The sequence below is a fragment of the Penicillium concentricum genome (assembly GCF_028827145.1).
Source record: "Penicillium concentricum strain IBT 3081 chromosome Unknown utg000004l_segment0_segment0, whole genome shotgun sequence".
NCBI classification, from domain to species: Eukaryota; Fungi; Ascomycota; class Eurotiomycetes; order Eurotiales; family Aspergillaceae; genus Penicillium; species Penicillium concentricum.
In genome coordinates, this window is record NW_026622757.1 from 625351 (window position 1) to 645868 (window position 20518).

A 20518-nucleotide genomic window follows, 5' to 3' on the forward strand; every position below is an offset into this window, starting at 1 on the left:
CTGCTGTTTAGGCCCTCCAGATGTGCGGGCTGACTCACCTCGTGAGCTTGTTCCTATTTATTGCGCCTAATCTCCTTTGCTGTAAAGTAATTCTTCAAATATAAAACAGGAGAGCTAACTAGAATATCGACAACCCTATGTCATAGTCGCCTTTCCAGCCCTAAAATCCCAATCCTCGCGAATCAAATCTGCAGCCTTCTCTGCAACAGCGTAAACACTACTAACAATATTCCCAGAAACATTATTCGGGAACACTGATGCATCCGCAACACGCAGTCCCTCAACACCCTTCACCCTCAATCTGCTGTCCAACGCATCGCCCATAGCAACAGACCCGCTGATATGATACTCACCCGCAACGAGGTCGTGCACTGCTTCTCGGGCTGTGTCCATGTCCTGCAAGTTGACACTGGGCTCGGGGTACCTGCGCTTCAGGATTGATGACTCCAGGTGCTTGGATTCCGCGACTTTATCACCCCAGCGTAGGAACGCCGCCAGGAGGGAGACGTCGGCTGGGTGGCCACCGTAATTGGGGTTGATGATAGGGGGCTTTGTTGGGTCTGGATGTGTTAGTATATGAGGTGATTGGCTAGAGAAGTGACTTGTTTGGTTGTAACTTACCTGCACTCTCAATATGGATCGACCCTCTAGCCACGGGGTACTGTATACAAAGCGCGAGTGTCAAACCAGCCGGCTGATCAGCCGAACGCTGTTCAATGATCTTGCCCTGATGATCTAGGGAATGCGGGTCCATGGAAGCTGTCACGGTAACAATCTGCATATTGGCAGAGTGCTCACTCTCAAGGTGCGCGATAGTCTGCTCTAGCTGTTTCGCGTGGAACGCGCTGGTCGGCTTGATATCACGGATGCTCTGGATGATATCTGCAAGCTCTGTCTCGGAGAGTATTTTCTTTGCCGGGAAGAAGCCCTGCATACTACAGACGGAGCTGAGTGGCCCACCGCTGGTTTCGGCATACTGCTTGCCAGCAGCTTCCATTGCCTCGGGTACTTGGGACAGGGTGTCTAGTGTAACAACGCCAGGCTGGACATCCAACACGCTGAGGGTGATAGCATGGTCTAGGACGTTTGCGCCAACACCGCTGTTGGCGACCTTACACTCGACGCCGGCGGCTTTGAGGATCTCCGGGTCGCCGATTCCCGATAGCTCGAGGATCTGGGGGGACTTGATTGTCCCGCCGCTGACGATTACCTCGCGCCGTGCGGAGACTTGATACTCGACTCCGTCGTGTGTGAGGCTTACGCCGGTAGCTTTGTTACCATCTAGCACGACGCGATTAACGAGGGCCTCGCAGAGGACTTTGAGATTTGGACGAGTCTCGCGGTTCGCTTCATAGTATCCTCGTGCGGAGTAGCTGCGCTTGCCCTTATTCGGGCCGGTACGAATGACTGCGCCGAGGGTGTGGTAGAAGCCGATGTGGTCACCGCTCCATGGGTCGACGGGCTTGCTTGTGATGCCAGTAACTTCCTCACAGGCTTTGATGATCTCGTTCTCCACTGGTGGGATTGTATCATTGAAGCCGGTGCGGACGGGCCCGCTCGTGCCGTGAAACTCGCCTACGAATGGCATAGTGGAGCGATCGGTGATGGATTCGTCGATTGGCTCGAGTGTCTGTTCATTGTGTCAGCTTTTTGACCGGAAATAAACATGATTTGAAGATGCAAATACTGAGATCGTACCTGGTGCTTTCGCATATATTGCTGCATATGTTTTCCAGACCACCCATCGTCCTCTACGATCTCCGCCCAGTCGTCATAGTCCTGCGTCGATCCTCGCACGTACATCATATAATTGATGCCGCTGGATCCACCGAGGAGCTTTCCCCGCGGGATATGGTGAGACATGCCACGGTTGCCTTCCTATATCCCCACGAAAGTAGTTAGTAATTAATAGCATGTCGATGCAATGGAATACAGAATCAACCTACCTGTGGCGTCGTATACATGCACCAATCATAGTCGGGATTCTCGAACATCTGCGTGAACGCTGCAGGAGTATCAACCAATGGATCTCCAATGCGATACTTGCCCGCCTCAATAACGCCGACGGTTACATCGGGATTCTCGCTGAGGCGCGCTGCAAGAGCGAGTCCTGCAGTTCCACCGCCGCAAATGACATAGTCAAATAGCGTACGGGTGAATTCCTCGACGGTGCAGGTTGGATTTTCGGTCATCATATGAATGATTTAGACTTGTTGAATGAGTAGGCCCTGGGGAGATCTGCTTAAATATGTACGAGAGGGGTAAGGAATGCCAAATTCGGGTTGGATCAACAGCGGGGGGTGAAGGTTTTTAGTTATATATGTAAAAGAGACTAGTAACCAAGACTCAAATATAGATACCAAAAGGATACTCTCTAAGACGTCCGTGTTGTGAGGCTTAGACTGGACCTCGGGGAAAAGGTAAAAGATTGCGGGGAAGAGCCCTATATATTGTACCGATATTGCGCCTATATTCTACAATTATTCAGGAATGCCATACTCTGAATACAAATTTGATATTTCTTCACTAAATTCCAAAGTTCATCCCTAAACCCCCTAAATAGCTCCTTTTTCTAGCGTGGCAGCTGAAACGCTCACTATACCCCTCCGGTACAAGACTCCATCACATGGATGTGTACTAGTGAAGCATTCAAACCGGACTTAAGCCGAATACTTAAACTACTATTTTACTCCAATTGACTGAATTGGCCATGAATTGGCCACGTAATATCCGTAGGATCCACCCCAGCTGAGAAGATGAATGGTTAGGGAGTACAATTGCCAAGTTTTATTGTCAGCCGCATAAGACAGCTACGCGACGGCCCACTAATGTCCGCTGGAGCCAATGTTCGCCGTGTAAAACTTGTAGGATTATCGTGGCCCGCAATATTGCTGATCGTCCCTGCCACTGAAGCCTTTAGGGTTTTGAATTGCGTCGATCCCGCAAAAATAGAACATCTCACTGGCCGGGAGAAATGCTTTTATAGATGTGACAGGTCGCCGATAAACCGCCCCTTTACCGTTGGTGGATGCCGTTGGTGCTACAGATGACGGTGGAGGAATTTTCGAACGTGTCATGCTGTTCGTGGCTGAATTAATTACTTCGTAATCTGGACCTCGTCTGATTACGGAACCAGCCGCATGGTCTAGTCGTGCAAGTGCAAGTGGGCATACAACATAGAGAACCCGCTACTCAGAGACCATCTCATCCAGGTGAGCTTGGCACTTGACAAGGATGTACGCTTGTTGATGTACACGTTCGTTCGCGGTAATTCTCAATCCCGACCAGTCGAGAAGAAAGGAATCATATGCTCGTGTAAGTCGCTTCAAAAAATGCTATATATACAATTTATTAGTCCCGCGGGTCATGCGACTATGTTCCAAATTTCCGGATGACCCAGTCATCACTCCAATGCTCAAAGTCCCATCTTCCGTTGCACCCAAGCAAGAGCACTCTCCCACCTCGGATCTCCAGACCTCAAAGCCTCAAACAACTCCGAAGCGAGTGCTGTACCCGAATCCCGCGCCCACCACCGCTGCTGATCAAGCTCCTTCAATAACACCCCCCAATACATCAGAATGAGCAACGAAAACGGCTGCCGACATCGGAGGCTATCAACAAAGTCCTTTTCAACACGCGCAAGCCAAGAAAGTACCGGCGCCGGATCTGCCGAGCGCGCAAATTTAGCATAACAATGCCTCAAATTCGCAATAACATCTTTATTAATGCGATGCTGTTCCGCGTAAATCCCAATCATAACCTGATCATTCAACAACGCCAGATGCGTCAGCGCAGCCTCCGTGTCTGGATCAAGCTCGGTAGGCGTGTTCTTCCAAAACTCGCCCCGCGAGAATAATTCCAGCTTGATCCATGACTTGCTGACTTGCATGATCTTCTTCACGCCCTGAAGCAACTCGAACAATATCACGATGTTTTCTGTGATACTGGCGCATTCATCTCTCGTGACGATTAGTCTGGGTGAGGCGATACTGATCGCGATCATGACGATCGAGTGCGCGAATACCGCGTCGCAATTTTGCGGCGTGATATTATCGATCGCGTGGCGGAATGGCGTCAGGCTGCGGTTGTAGTATTGCAGTCCTGTTTCGTAGTACTGGGGTGCTAGTTCTGACGACTCGCATGTTGTTGCGATGTGCATTGAGGCTAGCGCCAAGATCCCGCTCATTAGGTAGTCATGTTTAAAAGCGAGTGTTGGGATGGTTATTTGCCATATTTCTGTTTCTGTTTCGCTGATGCAGAGACTTTTATATGTGTCTGTTGCAAACTTGTGCATTAATTCGAGGTTGTCGATGCCGAATGAGTTTGTTTGGGTTGGTGTCGGGCCGGGGATTGTTGCACCGGCTGAACCGGATATCGCTGTTTTAGGTGAGCCATAGCCACCCAGGGGTCGGGGTACATCGGATGTCGAGCTGGGTGGGGTAAGATGGGTTGTAGTGCGACGAGCGGCGGCGACTTTCAAGTATGTGCATTTTAACTCGCGGGTTGTGCAGTTTGAGCATGGTGGACCCTGCTCGTCACATTTGACCCGCCTGCTTCTGCATTGATCGCATCCGTTGCGGGATTTTGTATGCGCACGGAGAGGGGGCATGTTCAAAGCTATTTTCACATGCTGAGCCCAACCATGAAGATGACTGTGTATGAAATTATCCGAGATATTGACATATTCCCCCGTATCATGTGACTTGGGTCTAGAACAAGTTTGGAAGTAAATGGGTCGAGTTGGCAGTTTAGTATTTATATTTCCTTAGATTTATGTGATCTGTCTACATTCTGAATATTGGGAAGAAATGTCATTGCATTATTATATGCACAGTGCATGTGCTGGTACGGAGCAGACAACTTTAAAATATATATATCCAAAGGGCTAGACGTCATTGCCAAGATGCTATTATTATTAGAAGTAAACGTGTAATCAACATGTACATCCCCACCCAGATGATTCGACTGGAAATTCGACAAGTAAACCGCACTTAAGACACTTAGATCAGACCCGCAGCAACAACAAGACCAGCAGCAACAACACCAACAATACCACCAGACATTTTCTGAACAGCGCCATTGTAAGCAGGAGTAGTAGAAGGAGACCCGGTAGCAGAGGAGCTACTCCAGGAGCCAGTCATAGACTTAGAAGGAGTAGGCATAGTCATGTTCTTCTTGCCACCCATACCCATAGCAGCCATACCAATCGGAGTACCCATGGCAGTCTTCTTTCCAATCTATCAATACAAGCAACATCAGCCCTGCGAAAAAGGGGTCGAGGAAGCACCCAACAAAAAAAATTCAAATGCAAAGGTAATCTAATTTACCTCGACGATAGCAGGGCCAGCAACAATGTTGTCATCGGTCGCCTGCTTGTTGCCCTTGGTCAGGACGACGTAGCTCTGTCCAGCAACGCCCTTGGGAACAGTGACGGTGAACTTTCCATCACCCATGGACTCGAGAGGAGCCCAGACTGGTCCGGTGACGGTGATGAAAGCGGCGTGGACGTCGCTGGTGCTTGTGTCGAAGCCGCTGCCGGCCATCAGGTGCACCTTCGAGCCTGTCATGACGGCGTCCATCGAGCTCATCATGAGCGAAGGGAAGGCCTTGACGGGCAGGGCGCCGTTACTGGAGGGGCATGAGGCGATGAAGGGGGAGGCGACGGTGTAAACCTCGTTGAAGCTGAGGGGGTTGTCGAAGGCCTGGGCGAAGGGGACTTCGCCGACCGCGGCGCGCAGGTATGCGCTGTGTCGGGCCTCTGTGGTGAGGATGCTGCCGGCGGCTGTCAGGTAGGTGTCGCTCATGATGGAGGCTGCGGCTCCGAGGTAAGCGCTGACTCCGACACCTGGAGAAGGTATTAGTGGTGGTTGTTGGTATGATTGGATGTCTTCTTACCCTCAAGAACGCTGGCAAGGGCCAGGAAGCCGCTGACGTCGGTGGATGGGAAGTTGTAGGTGCAGGCGGCGACGGGAGAGGCACCGGCAGCTAGCAAATGTCAACATATTGATCAGTTTACGGGTTGAATGACACATACCCTTGAGCGCAGAGGTCAAGAAATCCACGTGCTCCTTCTCATCCGAGGCAACCTCCTTCAGGTTGGCATAGAAAGGATCCTTCATGCCAGCCTTGACAAAGTCTTCCTGGGTGTAGTTCTTGAGGCCCTCGGCGTAGAAAGAGGCCTCGAGATGCTCGAGGGTAAGAGCATAGTTGAGGATGTCGGCTAAAGAAGAATATTAGAGGACAAGCAGCCCATTAGTTGGGAAGTTACATACCATCGCTGATAGCACGCTTCGAGACAGGGCCGGCGTTGGCAAGACCAATAGCAGCACCGGTGAGAGCAATATTAGTGAACCTCATTGTGTGATAGTAGATCGTTGAAGCTTTGATAGTGTCTTAAATCGGAAGTCTGGCTGTAAATGAGTGATAACAATCTACTTTCCAGGTAGAGGGGCATGTCTTTTATAGCTGCTTCGCCGGCAATTTGGGGATCCGACGCATGCACCCTTGTTTTGGGTCGGATATTAGAATTGCCTGGCCAAGCAGAAACTAGTCAATTATTTTCCTTGTTTTGTAGGTTTCCTATCTGACATGGTTGACATCTCAGGCGCAAGAGTAAGATCGGCGGTAGGATTCCTAGATCGAGAGATAAAGGGTTGACTTGAGATTCGGATATATGTCAATAATAACTCCGACAGGGACAAGAGAAAGATCCAAGCTCCACGAGATATCATCTGCAGGAACCACTGTGGATCGAATCCGGGGTACTTAGAGAACTGACCCCTGGTCGATCATGCCTAAAGGAGAATATAAAGCTAGAGCTTCGCGTTATAATTAAGCTTATTGAGTTCAAAGCCTTTTAGCTGCATGAAATGGCGAGAGCGAGAGCGAGATCGCGAGGGAGACAAAGGCTGGGGGGTAGCGAGGCCAGAAGCGAAAGCGAATACGAGACCGATGACGATAGCGAGACCGGTGTGAGGGCTCAACTCGAGGAACTATGTTGTACTTCTTTAACAAAACAGGTCTTACTTGAAATCCTCTTATTTTACCAAATTTCAGATATCTCTTTTTCTTTTGGAGTTCTCTGGTGCCTGTTTGACATCAGGGTATACCTCCACTAATACTAATGGTGAGTGTGGTCCTAATTTCTCAGTCAACATGACATGTCCGGAGTCCTCGTTCGGATATTGTTGCTCTGTAAGTGCAAGATGCATTGATACTTGAATTCCATTGATGTTGCTTGTTCTTCTTCATGCGCTTCTCTTTCCTGAATAATTCAATCAAATCTCACCAGGATGGGGGAATCCAGTAATCCTCCCAGGCACCATGATCTGCATCCTGGAACATATTGATCTCTCGCTCAACGCCATCATCGCCCACTGTCCACACGCCACTTTCTATCAATTCGGTCCATCGATCAAATAGCCTCTCCAATCTCTGCGCCCGGTGCTCTCCGCCAAACGGGTAATAAAGGCCATGCTGGAAAAGCTGCGTGAATGAGCCAGATGGCACTAGAGTTCCATCACTCCGCCTAGCTCCACCCTCGTCCGCAAGATTCGGTCGTAGTGCGAATGGGAGTAGAAGGCGGAACCCATTTTCTTCAGAATCGTATTCGAATCGATTGACCGTTGCACTATATAATCATATGGGAACAGGATCACCTTCGTTAAATGGCACATCATTTCTCGATCCAAAGAACAAACGATGAATTTCTTCGTTGAAACTGATCGTGTGGCTATCATCCGCAGATGCAAAGAGTAGGAATGGCGGCACATCCCTGCCCTGACCTTCCGCGTTAAACATCTGACGCGCCGTGAAGGCTTCCTTGTCGTGTGGGACCTCTAGGCCGGGCGCGATTAGCTTAAAACGCGGGGACCTCACCTGGGTCAAAAGAGAGCAAATAAAGCACTCCTTTGGCACTAAAGCCGAATCAAGCTCTGCATTGGTAAAAAATGGTGCATCCCGGGATATTGGCAAAAGAGACTGCATACATGATTCGATCGCGTCTGTGTAGCGGTCCATCGCACCAACCGTACCATCAATCTGAGCAGCGCAGTATGGGTGCCAACACCATAATCCAATTTGATGTCGCGAATTCGCTTCTTCATCGGACAAGTCTCTCTCGTTCCGTGGATCAGCTGTAATTTTTCCCATTCGGAGCATATGGATCCATTGGGTAAGAATCGTCTCTAGAGGAAACCACATATCCCAGTGTTCAGCAACAGGCTCGATACTTCCTGAATTCTCGATGGTCAATGGGAATGAGGCACGATGGTTCAGCTGGTCATAGAGAACACCAAGACAGTGGGAGCCTAGATCGGGAGTTGTGTCATGAATGATTATAAACCGCTCTTTATCCTCGAAATCGTTATCTTCGAGGGGGAAAGACTCGTCGACAAGTTCCATTCGAAGCCTACTCACCCAGTAAAAGAATCCCGGCGTCGGATCATAGATTGAATCAATAAATGAGTTTAATGATGGGCCAAGCCGAGCACGAATGGTGTCAATATTCTCGTTCGGCTGGTTGAAGAACCATGACTCGCTGGCTAGGGCGTCGAGATCGGGCGTATTTTTTCCATTGCGGGTCATATAGGCATATGCGACCAGGTAATTGTGCAATCTGGCGCAGCGTTGAAAATCGAGTGTATCTTCATCGCGAGCTGGATTCTGGTCTGAAACGAGAGCATCTTCAATGTCAAGAACTGTTCTGGCGTGGTGTTCATGATGAGGGTGGGCAAGAAAACAGTCTGTAACAGTGGAGTACGGATGTCTGGTTTTATAATTACGCATACACATAAGCAGTTAGACCGGTGTCTTCAAATGCCCGAAATATGGTATGGTATTGTAAGTACGGTATATCAATACTAGCACCACTCCTGTACTGCAGAGGTTGGCCTTCTAAGCTCTAGCACTTGGGCATATTCCACGCATTACTCTCTAGATATGCTTCCATATATGTACTTCAATTCTCTCTCTAGTTGACCTAGAGAATTCCCACCTCGATACCGTCTAACAAACGCCGGCCAGGTTCTCTTTCTCACCAGCAATTCATCTTGATTGAACAAGTACTACTGTAGAAGTATGGGATTGACATACAACATACTCACTGTCTGAAGCCTCAGTGCTGTCGCTCCAATAATGATTCTGTCAGGTATCTCTGCTCAGTTCATCAAATTTAGTTTATACAGTAGGGTGAGAAATGACAGGTTAATAGGGGTGATCCAGAATTCGGATATCAATTTTTTTGACCAAGTTGTACACGGTAACTTGTCTTTATTAACAGTTTACATAGAATATGCAGGCACCTGCGGTCTTACTAGATTAGATGTTGTTGAGATCTCCTACCAGTGACCTTTCTCCATAGTATTAGGCTCTTCCATAGTCTCTCCTCTTGCTTTCCTCCCTCCTTCATAGTTTCAGACTCACCCCAATACACACATTGTGCTTTCATAATATAATCTACTAGATCATAGATTCTAACATATATTTTGTAGGAGCTTTTGACAGAAGGGCGGCGAGGGGAGTTATATCGGCGGGAGATCGACCTAATTAGGAAAGTGGACCTGGGATTTATAGTAGGGGTGGTGTATGTTAATGCCCTAGAAATAAGTGGAATCTTGGGGCCAAATTCTTGTAGATCAGGCTCTAGAAAAGAAGGTGTTGAATACCGCACACGACTCGTCGGTCAAATTCTGCCAATAATGCTGGCGCGGGTTTCTCAAAAGCTCTATTGGCTTCATTTTTGCCCATGTCGTACCCTTGATTTGTCTGGCTCTTGCCTTGATGCAGATAGTGCGCTCCTATTTAAGAATGTATGAGAGCTAAAAACCCGCGTACTTTCCGGTCTCCCGAGGCGAGTCTTTTAACGTGGCAAATGAAGTATGTGCTGTTGCCTATACATACTGGCTCCAACATTTTGATATAGTCTCTACCTAAACCGGTCTGTTCTAATCTTCCCTCCAGCCGTATTTGCAGGAATCCCTAGAGTCATTGGTGTTACAAGTGGATCAAGCATCCCGTTTATAACCTATTGCAGAATATGGATAACATTCCCATCATCTCGAAAAGTGTTATGTCGCCTGACTACCCCAAAACATTTTATAAGATATGATCTACGATACACAGCCCGAATACTTCAATAATAAAAGCGTGTGGCTTTTCCACACTGTAAACCTTGTGCTTTGAAGTATATAAGTCTTGTAGCAGCCGTAACCGAAAGATTTTGGGGCTGAAAAGTCTGCGTCTTTGATGAACCAGCTATGAACCATGGCCAATACTCATTCGGGGATGTCTGTCCCACTGATCTTTTTACTTCTCACTCTTTTATCTTTTACCACAAAAGTTATTGGCTCTCCGTTCTCAATACCTTCGCCTCGGGGGAATGCCTCCCACCCAGTCCAATTATGTTCATTAATACCCCTTCCACGTACTAGGGTGTGGAAGAGAGATGATAAGACAATTGAACTGAGAATCCTACCTCTTGGGGCCTCAATTACCTGGGGCACAAACTCTAAGAGTGGCAATGGCTATCGCAAGTACCTCCGTGACCAGCTTTGGGTTGATGGGTGGTCGGTTGATATGGTGGGCACCAAGAATCATGGTAACATGCAAGACAATGTTAGTCAATCAATATATTTGGATCCACGAATAAGGCTAATCTATCATACTTTCATAGGCCGTTGAAGCCCATCCCGGGGATGTGATCACTCAGATTCAAACCGCTGCCCAAAAGTCTCTCCCTTATAGACCAAACGTGGTCCTCATCAACGCCGGAGCAAATGATTGCAAACTTCGGCTTGACATCCCTAAGGCCGGTGCACGCATGCGCGCCATGATTGAAGACATCGTGCACTATGATGGTATGGAGAAGACCACCATCATCTTGTCAACTCTCATCCCATCTTCCGATCCTCAGACTGCTGTCAGTATTCCTACAGTCAATGCTCAATACCGTGAGCTGGTGACCACAATGCGAAAGGAGGGCATGTCAATCGTGTTGGCAGAGATGAACCCGCCCTCGTCCGTTGTTGCACACAACTTGCTTTCATGGCCCCGTGATTATACCACGAATGGCAAAGCCGATATCACACATCCAAACGATTGCGGCTACAGAAAGATGGCCAGAGTCTGGTACGATGCCATAGGTGATGCATACGACGAGAATCTTATTGTAAAGGCTGGCGTGATGGCAGCCTCGGAATCCTGTGAGGATGGGAGTTGTAATAGGGTAGGAGTATTGTATGCCAGAAAGAATTAGCGCACGATCTCTAATATTCAAACTATGGAATCGGAGGGAATAATTTATGGTATATTGATGTGATACACGGATAATTCACGGGGCTCTGGATCAGGGCGATTGACGGAGAGTGCGTTCTACAATGGCCTGCATATACAGGACACGCTAGTGCACAGTCTTAATTGATTCTGGGCTGTTTGCGTTAGATCCGACGGCATACCTAATGCATATCCATGATTCAGCTTTCCTGCTTCTCAACAAAATAATAAACCATGGCGTGTACGCTGGTGGTCTCAATATTGTACTCCTGGCGTCCCGAAAAGCGCATATCTCTAGACCAACCCATCTTGGTATGGGTGATCTTGTTGTGAATCGAACCACATGCAATTATGCTAGGATTTATGAAGGGATTCAAGACTTCGGTTCACATGGCTGACTGGATCTCTTCGGCGTTGACTAGAGAAGATCGAAGAGGATTGAAATTTCAATTCGGAAGACCATGAGTTTTACTGAGCAGAGAAACGTGAAATCTGCGTCAACATCTCACGAAGCCTCTAGAACAATACAACTATACTTTTGATTGCGCCTGTTTTGACTCCATGAACTTAGCACCACTGCGTACTTCCTCACCCCAAAAGAATGATTTTCTCAGAATTACCAAAATGGTTTTGGGCGTATGCACTCTCTCATCTGGCCACCAAACGAAATATTTACTAACTTGAACAGTATATTGTTGTTCCTGACGGTCGTTTCATTTTCACTCCAATTTCTATGCATCTGGACTAAGCAGAGCATCTGAGAGCATCTCTCTACGATTTCCACTCTATTCCCTCTATAGAACTAATCTTTTGCTTCTTCTCTTAGATTTGTACTAGTTCTCCGGTACAGCGATTATAGGATCTCCCTAATCGCTGGATATACTAGCCTTCTTCTAGTCTCGATCATCCCACTAGTCATCTACGCATCGACGAGCTGGGTTGGATTATCGTATCTGCCTGTTATTCCGTACTGCATTACTTTCTGCTTTAAAAGATCGTCACAATTCTCGGCATTCTAGCTATCTGCTGTCAAGCTCGTGAAATTCGTGCAGTGCCTTTTCCTAATTCGTTGAGTTTGCAAAGCTTGTGTATTCAAGCAGGCAGTCGTCTTTACATTTCTCACGGGGGCATGGATATGGAGCCTTCCATACCCGTATGATGAGCCAAGGGGACATATTGGAACTGGAAAGTATTTTGGTTCTGGTATGGTGACTTACGTTGGGTTATCATAGATAACTTGATTTTCGCCCTGGGCCAGGCGGTGCTCTTGGTAATGGCCATGCGCCACTCATGCGCCGCTCAGGTTGTACAGCGTGGAAGCGAAACAGAGCCGCTATCAGGGTGACACGGGGCAAAAAGTGAGCGTCGAGTCTCGCCAGCCCTCGCTTATATTTGCACAAGAGTATCAGCCACTGGAATGCTGATAAGGACATGCAGTGGAACTAAACCCAATGAAATCGGGCATGAATCTGGCTGCATCCTCGTTTTCTTCCACCCAAAGAATGGGAATACAATTTTTCACCAGTTGCAAGGGTCAATCATACGATGAGATATTAAGCGACTGGTGATAAAAGGATGTACCGTACTTTTAATATAGTAGAGACGGAAACCATTCCAAAAAAGGACATAAACCGTTGAGATCAGGTGATATCATGTGATATCATGTGACCATCGGCTTCCCGCTCCAACCAATCATCTCGTATTCGCCCTCAGAATGTCTAGGCCCTCGATATGTATTTCCCTCGGTATATGTGACCACAAATAATTTTCTGAGCTACCAATGAACATTGTCGATATCAAAATAGTGGGGGATGTTCATGTACGGAAGGCTTTAGAGGTTCTGGCACTTCACGTGCGAGGACCCGCCCATGGGGAATTTGAATCTTGAATTTAGGAACTCTTCTTTTTCAATAGTCGCTGCTTAGTGACTAGTCAGTTATGAGCCAGTCACTATTATGAATTCTGCAGGCGTAAGCGCCTTTCATTCTACCCCAAACCAAGATCCGGAGCGCGAGCGGATCCGCGATTTGTCGAGGTTTGTGGCGTTCGGCCAACATCCCTGTTCCACTGATCACCACTGATCATTGCCATAACAGATATTACTGTACAGTGACTCAAGCATTCCCGGCACCCGATGCGACGAGTTCTGAGGATCAAGAGACGCCCGCTGCACCGACGGGAGATGAACAGCCCACAGGTTGCGAACTAGCAAAGGACATCACCCTCAACGCACTCGCCCAGCTCGGCGTCCTCCGCTTCAATGCCAATCGCTGCTTCGTGTCCATAATTGACGGCGAAACCCAACATATCATTGCCGAAACGACGGGCTCAGTGTCGCTACGAGATAAAAACCGCCACAAACCAGGAGATGGTATCTATCTCGGAGCACGGTCGCTGGACCTGATCTGGGGTGTATGCCCCCACACCGTCAAATTGTTCACAGGCCGCGCGACGGAAGATATCGATACCAGCAATGTAACCGCCAATCGCACGCGCTATATCATTCGAGATTTCACCCTGGAGGATTGCTTCAAGGACCGACCTTATGTTCGAGAGTGGCCGCACATGCGCTTCTACGCAGAGGTGCCTCTATTCAGCGCATCTGGATACGTTCTGGGCTCTTATTGCATCGTCGACGACAAACCATGGACGGAATTCGGAGACGAACAGATCAATGACCTCCAAGAAGTGGCGGATGCCATCGGATTGCATTTGGAGAACGTGCGGATGAGCCTGGCCCACATTCGGACTGAGAAATTAGTCAAGGGCTTGACGAATTTTGTTAAAAACCACGCAGACTTTGATCCAGAAGAGGCCTCTAATCATGGCCGTCTCCAGTCTAGCGTCAATGCAGCGAATCTCGTACCACACAAAATTGCCGCCACCACTCCCGACGCCGACGCTGACGCCGACGGCGAATCCGACATCACCCCGGTGCTTGATGTCTCATTGTGTCCTGCTGTTCAATGTGCTTCTCCCAAATCCGGACAATCGTCTTCCTCGACCGTCGCGGGGGACGAATCTATGTTCTTCTTGCAGGACCGACGCACCGTGACGGAGCCTTCGTCTTTGTACTCTGGTTTCTCAGATCGACCAATGGTACTAAGCCCCGGCGAAGAAAAGTCTATGGGCGAAGCATTGAAGTCAGGAGAGACCGGTGCACCCCAGGGTATTGATCAAGGCTTCTCGCAGTTATCATTGACCGAGAGCAAGCCCATATATGAACGCATTTCGTCTATCTATTCGCGGGCAACTGCTTTGCTCCGGGACTCCATGGATCTGGACGGGGTTGCATTTCTCGATGCCTGTCCAACTAATTTTGCCTTGTGAGTACGTCGGTCTTGCTATCGAGCGGTATTTAATAACATTTTTCGTCAGTGTACCCGAACAACCAGAAGCTTGGGAGCCGACAGTTGCAGATCCCGGTTTCCCGGCTGCACCGCTGCCCAGTCCGCTCGGACAACCTAGGGCTGTGCCGCAGGAATTCGACCTTCCATGCGATACTTTGAGTTGTGCGCTAAAGATGCCATCTAAAGGCAGTGCTGGTCCGAATAATCAACCCAGTGTACCGCAGGGATTGCTTCATCAAATGGTCAAGGCTTTCCCCCAAGGTCAGATTCTGAGTCTAGATGAGACCATTGAAGAAGGCGATTGTCTCTTCAATGATAACACCACCACCTTTGATTCTCGGCCTGATAACAACACCCACACCTGTGCAAAACATTTGGCACGTTGTCTTCCCGGTGCTAAATCCGCCCTGTTTCTTCCTTTGTGGGATTGGAATAGGTCTCGTTGGCTTTGTGGGGTGTTGGTATGGACGACAAGCAGTTTCCGGGCTCTCGGGCTAGAGGAGTTACACTATTTCAAGGTTTTTGGTGATTCTTTGATTTCTGAAGTTTCCCGAATTCATTGGGCAACTACCGAGAGATCAAAATTCGATTTCATATCCTCTGTCAGCCACGAGCTTCGTTCACCACTGCACGGAATACTGGCTAGTGCTGAATTATTACATGCCACCTCTCTCAGCCGATCACAAGAAGAGATGGTGGCGATGATTGAAAAGTCTGGATTGACCTTGCTGGATACAACGAATCACATGTGAGTCCACCCGAGTAGGCTTCCTGGATCTAAACATTGTTCTAATATCTTCTAGGTTGGAATTCTGCAAGGTCAACAACTTGAGACATACAAACACCCTAAATGAAATGACACCAGAAAATGACACGGCCAATCTTGTTTCCGATTTCAACATTAGCCATTTGGTGGAAGAGGTTGCAGACATATTGTACACCGGCCAGTGCGCACCTGAGCAAGTGAGCCAGCTCGCTAAACGGATGTCATCCAACAAGGAAGCAACTGATTCTATCACCAATGATTCCAGCGCACAAGACCAAATGTCCGTTGTCATACGAGTCGATCAAACAGACACCTGGATGATTCGATCTTTTGCAGGTGCCTGGAGAAGAATTGTGATGAACCTTCTCGGCAATGCGATGAAGTGGACCACAGCTGGCTTCATTGAAATAGCGTTATCAAAGGCAAGGGGCCGATCGGGTTCCCAGTCACCCCTTGTTCGCCTCTCCATCACTGATACCGGCTGTGGTATCGCTCCCGATTTCATCAAACACAAGCTGTTTGCCCCATTCGCTCAAGAAGACCCGCTCTCTGAGGGCGTCGGGCTGGGCCTGAGTACGGTACAGCAATTGGTAATGTCGCTCGGGGGGCATGTAAATGTGAGGAGTGAGGTGGGCGTTGGGACTCAGGCCGATGTCTATATCCCCGTCCAATATCTACCGCCAAGTCTTGGTCCGGAGGACAGCCCGGCTCCGACAACCACTCAGCCAGGAACCACCCCAATGCATGCATGTCTGGTAGGCTTCAATGGCTACCCTGACATCAAAGAGGCACCCACTGGGATTCTCACCGTCGAAGGCAAACGAAACCTTTCCATTCAGAGTGCACTGGCAAACATCTTCATGACGAAGATGAAGTGGAATATCTCCCTGGCTAACTCCATCGAGGAGGCTCATGGCCAAGTCATTGTCATTGAGCAAGAGCTCCTCAGACGAGCTATGAATGAAAATGATCAACGTGTTTCCGAACTTGCGGCTCAGAATGGCGTTGACTTCTTCATCGTGCTGAGCGGCAATGTCCCCATCATACTGGACAGCCTCTCTGTCAACGTCATCCGCGTTGCCCAACCGTATGTTACAATTGATCCTTTTTTTGGTATGAAAACTAATCCTTTTTCCAGATTTGGGCCACAGAAGATTTACAACGCCGTTGAAAGGATCATGAAGTGGCGCGAAATCCAAATACCACCCGCTCCCCGTGCGCCCGATGCTGCTTTCTCGCTCATGGCTCCGCAGACAAAAACAGGAAACAGTTCAGACTCAGGCCCAGGTATCTATGATAGAGGGATATCCGAGTATTCACATAAACCAACGAGCTCATCAGGAGGATCAAGCGCCTCCACGCCCCGACCATCCAGCAAGCAAGCACTGGCCCATGTGCTCATTGTGGATGATAATGAAATTAATGTAAAGGTAAAGCCCCACGCCGCTTCCTAGTTCCAAGCACCACTGACACAAACACTAGATTATGGCCACTTTCATGCGCAAAATAAACTGCAGCTACGACACGGCCCACAACGGCCTCGTTGCACTGGAGAAATACAAATCCTCCAACGTTCACTACGACTTCGTCATGATGGATATATCAATGCCGGTGATGGACGGCCTCGTCTCAACGAGCAAAATTCGTGAATTCGAACGCGAACATGGTCTCAAACCCTCTTGCATCATGGCTGTCACTGGAGTTTCCTCCACTGGCTTCCAGCACCAAGCTACTACGGCTGGTATCGATAACTACCTCATCAAACCCCTCTCCCTTCGCGCGCTCAGAACTCTTATGAACATTGCATGATACCATTTATCTGAATTTAGGGGCCGGTTCTTGACCCTCATTGCACAGCATGGCGTTGACTTTTTTGGGTTCTCAATTTTCAGGTTTATCTGCGATGAATAAATAGACCATGAGAATAGTATCTCGGATCTAGGTTCTAATAGTCTCAAGAGACCACGTACATGTATAACGTAAGTTTGATGAATATGACACATGCCAAGGATCCCCGGATTTCACAAGTACCTACACCCTTGACATGATCCCTGTGCTGAGTGCGAATCATATGCCTCGGGTGTCTCTACTCCGTCTTGGCTTTACCAATGCTTACCCCTCTCCCCTGTTCTCTATGTGTTCTCTATGTTGTACATTATCGAGGAAAGCTCAAAATGAACTACATACCTATTGCTTCAACAGCAGATTCATGAAGTCGGATGCATAAAGGAAATCAGATGCATAAAGCGGAGCTTAAACGTATTCCAACGAGGATTCCCCTGAATACCACGATAATATTTCATTTAGTCTGTTGGCATTTATTAATTTAAATTTAGCTCTAAGAATGATCTGCTTTCACGTAAAGTCGAGTGCATCTGGAGCCTATCGCAGTGTTGCATTGGGGCAGGGGTGTTGAAATCCCATCTTTGTATGTCGCATTGGAGGAGTTGAAGACCAATCAATTTGTGTTGCAAGGGCTGTGAGTCGCTCGGGCTTTGTGTCGCTCGGGCTTTGTCATGATTGGCATGGGTCTCGTTCAGGATCGATCAATCTTCTCTAGAATGAGCAACACTGCCTTGTCGCCGTGTCCCTTTACATAATCTATAAGTTCCTCAGTGACGACCTTCACCAGGCCCTCTGCCACCAACTTCTCGACCTCAGCTTTGAATCCCGCAGGCACCCAGATCTCTTCCAGGATCGTTGAGACAACGACACCCTTGGTCTTAGTGACCCGCACAAGTTCTCGCAGAGCAGGGTCTGGTCCAACATGGCCGAGAGTGAAAGTTCCCACGCAGGACACGAGATCGTATGTACCGTCTGTCTTGCCAATCGGTCGTTTCATGTCCGCAACTGTGAGATCTCGATAGATGCCTGTCTTTCTTGCGACAGACAGCATGGCGGGAGATAGGTCAAGGCCGTCGATTGCCTTGGCATTAGCCATTGCAAGAGCCACTCCCACCAGTCCAGTCCCACAACCGGCATCTAGTATCACGCTGTTTGAGGCGCCGTTTGAGAGTCCGTATTTGATGGCGGCTTGAGCGACAAGCACGGGAGCAACATAGTTTTGAGCACTGTCACCAACCTCATCGTCATATGAGGCTGCCCATTTCTCGTATAGAGCCATGCAATCTTCGGTGCTGCCACTGGCACGGGCTTGACTGAGGTATAGTTCGCTAGCCGAGCTTGAGGCCTTGGCCTGGTGTGGAGTTGGGGCCAACATCGTGGGGAGTTGAGGTTGATTTCCGAAGAAGGGGCTATGCTAAATGGTTTAAGAGGTTGGGATATTGCGTTTTCTTGTGAAGGGTCCTTGGTAGTTTCTGGTCTCAGAGATTAGAATCGAGCAGTAGTATGTTTCCAACCCTGTGCCCGACGCCCTTCTTATAGTAAGTTTGAGCGGTATGTCAGTGCGCACATGGCTTAGACATAGAGGATAGTCCGTGATTAATGGCGTGATGCGGGGTTACTGACTAGGAAACCCCAAAAGAGTGACGTTTCGTCGATCGATGATGTCGGTGGAACAGAGTTTCAGGCGAGCTGAGCCTGGGCCTGGGCATGATGCATGTTCCTACGCTAAATACGTACCCCTCCAGGCTACTATTTTTCTACCGAGGCAATGAAAACTGCTCTGTTTTATTCAATTCATCCCTAGGTTGAAGTAGCGGGCATCGGGGTCGACTTGAGGCTTCGACTTGAATCGTACGCAAACACGGGAGAATCTCAATTGGGAATTCCATGTCTGTGGCATACATAATCGCCCGTAACGGACCTATCTGGAGCAGCCTTCCCTGCCAGTCGTCCCATGCCAAGGGTGATTTTACTTGGCCAATCATCCGATCTGGTCTAAGCATGCAACTCATTCTCCAGATATCCCCCATCAATCAAGATTAGATTGGCGTGGATGCGCCCCACCGGGATTCCCACTAAAGTGCCGATCTATTTCCTAGATAGGTTTGGCTCCATCTTAGCCTCAATCTATTCCAAGGTCGACGGAGTAATGGGGTACCTAGGTAGCCGTGAAGTGATCAACCTCATTTTTCTTGTCCGTTCTCTTTACGTGCAACTATGCATCATTGCCTAGTTGCCATTGGATATTGTTTTCTCTAGGTTTCGAGGGCGGCATTGCATCGCGTTCAATCCAATAGCAGCGAATCCATGAACCCGGGTTTGGAGAGAGAGAATAATAATTTGCCGCGGTAGCCAGTGAAGACTGATGGTCAGTGACATTTCCTGTCGGACTCCGCATAGGCCCTATTTGGCGACGTGCAGATCACGTGTGACATTTTACTTGTGGCCTTGATTTTAAGGCTCGATGGCTTTCCTTCCATTTTGGGAACCTACATATTTGCCCAGCTCTCTCTCCCAATAAAAGCTGGACGGGGACTTGGGACTTGGATTATATTGAATATTTGAACTATGTGATTGCCCATGTGGCGGAGCATGCCCAGAAATTGAACAAAGGGAGTGGAGGACCAGTAGGTTTTCAAGCTAGAAAGCAAATAAGAATCGAGGGATGATGGGGTGGGCGATGATGGAGGGTACATGCATTTCAAACTACCAAAAGAGTCCAAATATCACGATGCCTTGGTGCCTGAAGCATCAGGTCACCTAGGAGTTACCATAACTACATGTACTTAACTACCTTGTTCTTTCCACAATCAATTCTCTTCTCCGACCAACACCTCGAACTCCTCAAATCCTTTGCCCATGAGACACGATCTCATTGCAAAACACCACAAAACTACCCCAAGCGAGGACGAATCTATGCCGAATGCTGCAGAAATTGCATCTCTCCAGGCATTTGTCTAAATTCCATCGAGGTTGTCTGAAAGATGAGACACAAGGTACGGCCGCACGAATACCCTTCATCGTTTCTTTCCCTACTATTCTATAAAGAAAGATTCTCAAACCATCCCTTCCACGCCTTTTTCGATGCCATCATGAACTGACAACAATGAGGACTAATGAGCCGAAACAAGCATCTGCGGTCTCGCCGATGAGATAAAATATCTGGAGACGAGTTTCTCGTCAACCAACCTCCAGCCTACGACGAATATATGGGGAGAGTTTGGAAATGCCTCGAACTTTCCTCCCGCCGTGTCTCAAATCCTCCGCTACCATACCAATATTGATG

At 48.4% G+C, this 20518-nt stretch overlaps 7 protein-coding genes across 7 annotated transcripts; 2 read left to right on the forward strand and 5 right to left on the reverse strand.

The window, feature by feature from the left end:
• Positions 1-135: 135 nt before the first annotated feature.
• N7517_009181 (GMC family oxidoreductase) lies at positions 136-2195 on the reverse strand (the record flags this gene model as incomplete). Its single annotated transcript, XM_056726904.1, has 4 exons — positions 136-560; positions 622-1630; positions 1699-1878; positions 1947-2195. The coding sequence occupies 4 exons, from the start codon at positions 2193-2195 to the stop codon at positions 136-138; spliced, it is 1863 nt and encodes a 620-aa protein (XP_056575476.1).
• Positions 2196-3415: 1220 nt separating this feature from the next.
• N7517_009182 (Zn(II)2Cys6 transcription factor domain-containing protein) lies at positions 3416-4609 on the reverse strand (the record flags this gene model as incomplete). The annotated part of the gene is made up of 1 exon (XM_056726905.1): positions 3416-4609. One exon carries the CDS (start codon positions 4607-4609, stop codon positions 3416-3418), a length of 1194 nt encoding a protein of 397 aa, XP_056575477.1.
• A 391-nt stretch (positions 4610-5000) lies between these two features.
• Positions 5001-6357, reverse strand: N7517_009183 (ferritin-like domain-containing protein; the record flags this gene model as incomplete). The annotated part of the gene is made up of 5 exons (XM_056726906.1): positions 5001-5237; positions 5328-5845; positions 5896-5985; positions 6035-6220; positions 6273-6357. The coding sequence occupies 5 exons, from the start codon at positions 6355-6357 to the stop codon at positions 5001-5003; spliced, it is 1116 nt and encodes a 371-aa protein (XP_056575478.1).
• A 1281-nt stretch (positions 6358-7638) lies between these two features.
• Positions 7639-8586, reverse strand: N7517_009184 (uncharacterized protein; the record flags this gene model as incomplete). Its single annotated transcript, XM_056726907.1, has 1 exon — positions 7639-8586. One exon carries the CDS (start codon positions 8584-8586, stop codon positions 7639-7641), a length of 948 nt encoding a protein of 315 aa, XP_056575479.1.
• A 1677-nt stretch (positions 8587-10263) lies between these two features.
• N7517_009185 (SGNH/GDSL hydrolase family protein) lies at positions 10264-11183 on the forward strand (the record flags this gene model as incomplete). The annotated part of the gene is made up of 4 exons (XM_056726908.1): positions 10264-10286; positions 10431-10614; positions 10673-11127; positions 11174-11183. The coding sequence occupies 4 exons, from the start codon at positions 10264-10266 to the stop codon at positions 11181-11183; spliced, it is 672 nt and encodes a 223-aa protein (XP_056575480.1).
• Positions 11184-13226: 2043 nt separating this feature from the next.
• N7517_009186 (hybrid sensor histidine kinase/response regulator) lies at positions 13227-17196 on the forward strand (the record flags this gene model as incomplete). Its single annotated transcript, XM_056726909.1, has 6 exons — positions 13227-13306; positions 13368-14597; positions 14650-15369; positions 15425-16474; positions 16526-16817; positions 16870-17196. 6 exons carry the CDS (start codon positions 13227-13229, stop codon positions 17194-17196), a joined length of 3699 nt encoding a protein of 1232 aa, XP_056575481.1.
• A 727-nt stretch (positions 17197-17923) lies between these two features.
• N7517_009187 (class I SAM-dependent DNA methyltransferase) lies at positions 17924-18607 on the reverse strand (the record flags this gene model as incomplete). Its single annotated transcript, XM_056726910.1, has 1 exon — positions 17924-18607. The coding sequence occupies one exon, from the start codon at positions 18605-18607 to the stop codon at positions 17924-17926; it is 684 nt and encodes a 227-aa protein (XP_056575482.1).
• Positions 18608-20518: the final 1911 nt, after the last annotated feature.